This window comes from Marmota marmota, unplaced genomic scaffold (assembly GCF_001458135.2).
Source record: "Marmota marmota marmota unplaced genomic scaffold, marMar, whole genome shotgun sequence".
Taxonomy (NCBI): Eukaryota; Metazoa; Chordata; class Mammalia; order Rodentia; family Sciuridae; genus Marmota; species Marmota marmota.
The window spans coordinates 2,929,665-2,935,529 of record NW_026000081.1 but is presented as its reverse complement, the minus strand read 5'-3'; the positions used below and the strand labels follow the sequence as shown (position 1 = coordinate 2,935,529).

The following is a 5,865-nucleotide window of genomic DNA, read 5'->3' as shown; positions in this document are numbered from 1 at the left end:
TTTCCTCCACAATTTACACAGGTAACTTTATGCTTAATGTGACAGTGTTAAGAATAAGAATGGGCCTTTGCTCTCGTGATTGGGATTAGTGCCTTTCTCAACGAACTGGAGTCTCTTTGCTTTCTGCTATGTGAGGGCACATTGAAGGTGCCGTCAATGAGGAACAGGTCCTCACCAGACACTGACTCTGCTGACACCTGACCTTTCTGGCCCTCCGAGACTGTAAACAATGAATTTCTGTTGTTTGTGAATTACCCAGCCTAAGGTGTTTTGTTATAGCAGTTCAAACAGACTGAGACAGAGGTCCTTAAATGTTTATTGATTGAAGAATAAAGGTCTAATGAAGTAGGACATGAACCAAGATGCTGCTCCTGTTTCTGTCAGAAAGACTCTTTTGCCAGGTACCAGAGGGTGTGGGACGTTGGCCTGCAGGAAGGAGCCAGGCTGAGGTGTTGGGTATCTCTGCTCAGGAACACAAAGCTGGCAGTCCTGAGATACCTCCTATATGAACAAAGTTGTTATAGGTCGGTGGCGGCGACTTGGTGGCGACTAGTGGCAACTTAGAACAAAGCAGCCCGCACCAAAAAGAACATCAATCAGATGCCGGGGCGGAAACGCCTGTCAATCAGCCAGATCTCCTGACTAATGCCTGTCAATCAACAGGACCCCCCTGGCCAATCCTGGAGTTCAGCCAACTCCCCTGACCAACTTCAAGGGGGCAAGGGACCCTAGAAACACCTTTTCCTGTCCCAAGCCCTTCCCTTCCTGCTGTAAGCCCCATAAAAGTCCTGTCCGGTCGAGCTTCCACGCGGTTTCTCCTCAGACCCTTCTCCTGTCCCCTCTGTGGGTCTGATCAAGTTCCGCCCGGGGAGTGATATCTCAATAAAGCCTGTTCAGCGGCCCTTTTAAATCTGTCACCTTTGGCCATTGCCTGCCCCGACTGATCTGACAGTAGGGACACTTGTGTCCTTCCATGGTGGGGGGGAAGATGCCGTGCAGAATTAGAGAAGAGCTATCTGCCCAGGGCTGCAGTGTCCCCCCGATTCCCATTTCCCCCATATGGTGAAACACAGAAGGGAGGAGAAGCTCCTTCAGCTGGCACAGGTTTAAGTTTGAAGTAAGCTGAAACCGGGCACAGTGAAGGGTCCTTGTGGCAGGTGGCCCAAGAGGCAGGGTTTTCCACCGCGCTGGAGTTTCAAGGTTACTCCTGCTCTAGCTTCTCCATATACCCCCAACCGATAACTATAAATTATCCACTAGAGGATAGGCCTGTCACCTCGCAACGGGAAATGCTGCACTGGGTGAAACTAGTCCTGGGAAGGGTGGCAAACTGACTCAAGGGTGTGCTGTAGGCTCCATGTGACAGCTGGGCTCAGCTTTTTGAGGGGATCAGGGGACAGGAGGACTCTTAGCAAGGGGAACAGGAGTTGTGGAGGCACATGTGGCCTGTTCAGAACTGGAGATGTTCTCTGCAGTGCCCAGGGACAGGAGCAGTGGGGTGTCTGCCTGCCCTGGCCTGCCAGCAGCCAGCCCTGACGCTCCCACTAACCAGAGAGAAAACAAAGTCTCCGCTGTCCTTCATGCTAGCTTCTCTTGGCAAAAGGAATAAAACGGCCCACTTATTTTTATCGCTCACAGATTTCCTGGGAAATGGGCTATTAGTTTCTCTAATGTAAAGATAATAGGCTTGTCCCCCTTGGCAAACGGCACAGCCCCAATATAAACATACTCACAGAACTGTCAAGAGGCCTCCCAGCTGATGATGAAGGGCCCAGGAGCAGGACCAGGACCTAGACAGGAGCTACCTGCAGGGGCTGAGCACTCAGTGGCCAGGGAAAGGCCATTCTGGTCCTCAGAGTTCAACTTTTCTCCTCTGGCTGGTGGAGTGGGAGTGGCATTGGTAAAGGAGATGGGCCAAATGAGTAAAGGTGTCTTCTTCTGGCAGAGGTGGGGGGACAGGTGTTACCAAGCAGTCTCACACAGGCAGTGTTTCTAGGCCCTGCCACTGAGGCCCTAGAAGAAGCCACTCCCCATTGGGTAGCTCTCACCTCTAACCCTCACAAACACCTAAGGGCAAGCAGATACTAGGATAATGAGCCCATGAAACAAGGTGGGAAACCTAAACATGTGACAGGGGAAGTAAGTCAGCCATGGTCCAGCAGCAAGTCTATGGTGGAGTGAGGCCAAGGACAGATGCTCCCCAGGGAAGCAGGCACTGTTTGATCCTTTGTACTCATCTCCTTCATCCCTGCCCTCCATCTCCATCCTCCAGGACAAAACTTCAGAGACTCAGGAGTGAAGCCGGGGGAGGGGGAGGGACCACGGTACTCAGAAAGCTCCCCTTCCCTCTTCCCACCCATACAGAGTGGGAATCTCTTGGCCTTAGGCGGAGGACACCCTCTCACACCCAGAACAGGAGAAGGGCTTGGCTCTTCCATATCCTGGGGACCATCCCAGGACCCTGAAAGCACCAGAGGATTTAGTCACAACTATGTCCTAGTGTCATGTTGGGACTTCACTTCTCACATGCACAACCGTCTCTCATCTAGACTCCCGGGGTCTTAGCTGTACCTTTTTTTTGTTTTGTTTTTAACTCTCCCAGGAAGCATTGGGCAGTGATGGGCAGGTTATTGGAGCTCATTGCTCCCTCCTGACTGATCTGAATGGGTTAGTGGACAATGGCTTGGTTTTTGCTGGCCACACAAGTGTGCTACTTACAGACCTCTTTTCCTGCCTGAGTCTCCTCTTCCTGCCATTCTGGGGCTACATCTGTGTCCGTGGAATCTCAGGTCTACAGCTCGACTATACTCCCACCTCTGCAGCCCCTGTCCCCAAAGCTGTGGAAGCACAAGCAGGTGGATAGCAAGGACAGCCTCACCCAGACAGCAAAGGCAGTCACCTGACTGGACCCTTCTCTTGGCTATTGGGAGCCTGAGGGTAGGCACCATGGTCTGAGGTTAAGGGAAAATGGACACACAGTGCCTTTCTATTCTGAAGAAGAAAGAGGCTCTGTCTAGAGCCATGGGGACTCTGGGCCATGCTTGGGCAGAGCTGTTCAGCCTAGTAGGGGGAGGCAGACTTGGTCCCTTTATAGCTACTCTGGGTCCATGAGAACCCTTCTAGGGAATAGAAATAGGAATGGAATCATTCTGCATTTCAGAAGCAGGACCACAAGCCCAAGAGGAAACAGGAAGCTCCAAATACCCTCCCGCCACTTTAAAAGTTCAAAAATAAAGAATGGCTGCACCTGCAGCCGGAGGAAGGAGTCGAAAATCACCAGGAAACACGGCGGGTGAGGCCAGAATTTTATGGAGTCCGTAAGTACTGATCGACTGCTCCTCCTCCTCCACCTTCTCCACCTCCTTCATGTTGCTGAAGCTCTGAGGCCACAGCCTGTGGCTCCTTCTTCTTGGTCGGCTCTACACATGGCTGCTGTGCCAGGAGGCGGCAGGCCAGCCGCTCCAGGCCATCCAAGCTCACCCTCTGCACGTGCTCCTCATGCTCCCGTCTTAACAGCTGCAGCACAGCCTTGGCATCCTGGGGCCCAAAGTGTTTGGCTAGGACCTGGCCCAGCTGGTGCCACAGGGGCTGGGTTTGGGGGGCTTCTTCTGGTGCCACCTTCTCCAGGGGCCGCATGATAACATTGATGGAGGCATTGGGCCCAATGCAGTACTCGGAGAGACTCTTGTCATCAGCCAACAGCTTGCCGCGGAACAGCAGGTGCTGCTGCTCTGCAGGTATCTGCAGCCGCTGGGACACCAGCTTCTTCAGTGTGGCCACACTCTCATGGCCCGACACCCTGAGGTTGCATCTACGGCCCAAAAGCAGCTTGACTGTGAGGAACATTGGGCCACAGCAGAATCAGGAGGGATCCATGCTCTGAAAGTTGCCCCTGAAGATGAAGGGGCCCTAGAGGAAAAGGTGGCCCTATCACTAGAGGGCCAGTGGTTCCAGGAGGCTGAGGGCCCAACCCAGGTGGGCGGGCACTGGCTGACACACAGTGATGTCACAATGCTGCAGAAAGGTTCATTTCCAGAGCAGAACTTTAGGGACAGCAGAGGGACATTGTGAGCATAGAAGAGGAAAGAGGGGGAGAAAAGAGAAAATAAGGAGGACCAGGAGAGAAATATGTAGGCCTTGGAGAAGAGAACAGGGACAAAGAAAGGGCTGGAAAGGACAAGGGAGCGACAGGAGCATGCTGCTTCACTGGGCACACCTCTTTTCCTGCCTGAGTCTCCTCTTCCTGCCATTCTGAGCAGGAATGCCTTCTGGGTGCCTTCTCTGTGCCAGGACACTCCTACACCTCAGGAGCCCACTGTGTCCAAGTGGACAGCTCTGCTTTCACGAAGCCTTCAGACTAGTGCACCCGCTGCCCTTTGCCCGGGGTCTTCTTCCCGTCAAGCACCTTCCAAGCTCTCCTGGATGGGTTTCCCAGAAACAGACCCTGGGACAGGGATTTGAGTACAAGTGTTTAGTTGGGAGTTGATTCTCAGGGGCACATCCAATTAATGCTGCCTCAGAAGCCATAAGCTGGATCTCTGTGCTCTGACTCCTGTCTTGGGTTAATGGAGTGCTAACTCTGTGGCTTCCTGGTGTCTTCTCTGGTCTCCTAACCCTTGAGCCGAGACTTGCAGGTGCCTGCAGGAAGAAGCCAGCAGCCTTCAGGAACATGAATGCTGAGGGGACAGGGCAGGGCCACCAATAGTGTCTATTTCACATCAGAGACCTTATTTAACGCTCACCACCTACAAGGCAGGTACTGTCATGCTGTCTGTCTGTCAGAGGAGAGAGTGGAGACTCAGCTTAATCTCAGGCCTATTTACCTGGCCTACCTCCTGAAACCAACACCTGTTGAGTGCCTCCATGCTCTGGCAACAGAACAGACTCCTAGGGTTCACAGGTGAACAAGGAAAGGGACGCTGACCAGCCTCCTTCAGGTCAGCTCTGCTGTTGCATTTGGCAGCTTTTTGTGTAACCCATCACTGAGGGCCTCCTGGTCCTAGCCCTTCATGTGTGCTGTCACATGTAAACCTGGAGGAAAGCATTGTCACAGATGAGAAGTGAGAAACCTGGGGAAACCCTGACTGGTGTCCCCCAGCTGGGGTGCTGACTCTGTCAGGGACCCCTCAGGTCTCCTCAGCTCTCTGTGCTCATCTGCCTGCTTGCCCGCACCCAGCCCTTCTTCCACTCCTCCCTCCCGCTCACCCGGCCTCCTTTTCCTCATCACCAGCATGGACTCTACAGGGGCATGACACTGTTGCCAAAATCCTAGGACCTTCTGGACTTGATCTTCCACAATACTCAGCCCCTGATCCCTTCCCAAGGTCACCCCAACCTTCTCCCCTGGCAACCAAGAATGGCTGAAGCAGGGCACAGGCAGGCACACCTGTAATCCCAGTGGGTCAGGAGGCTGAAGCAGGGGGATCGAGAATTCAAAGCCAGCCTCAGCATCTTAGCAATTCATGAAACTCTGAAAATAAAATATTAAAAAGGGGATGCCTGGGCTGGGGTTGTGGCTCAGCGGTAGAGTGCTTGTCTAGCACAAGTGAGGCCCTGGGTTCTATCCTCAGCACCACATAAAAATAAATAAAGGTACTATGTCCAATTACAACTAAAAAAAGGGGGGGTGCCTGGGGATAGTGGTTGAGTGCCCCTGGGTTCAATCTGAAGGAGGAAGAGGAGGAGGAGGAGGAGAAAGAGGGAGAAAGAGGGAGAAGAGGAAGAAGAGGAAGAAGAGGAAGAGGTTAGCTGAAGAAAAACCTCATGCCCACCACAAACTTAGCCCTTACAACCCTCCCCCACACCTGTGTTCTCACTCTTGGCAGGTGACCCAAATTCTAGTCCATAGAGGACCTAGAGCTCACA

General features: G+C 53.0%; 1 protein-coding gene across 1 annotated transcript; it reads right to left on the bottom strand.

Annotated features, from left to right (window-relative positions):
• Window positions 1-2,414: 2,414 nt before the first annotated feature.
• On the bottom strand, window positions 2,415-5,130 carry Ubl4b (ubiquitin like 4B). The gene has a single exon (XM_048815163.1). It carries the CDS (start codon window positions 3,844-3,846, stop codon window positions 3,307-3,309), a length of 540 nt encoding a protein of 179 aa, XP_048671120.1. The 5' UTR covers window positions 3,847-5,130; the 3' UTR covers window positions 2,415-3,306.
• Window positions 5,131-5,865: the final 735 nt, after the last annotated feature.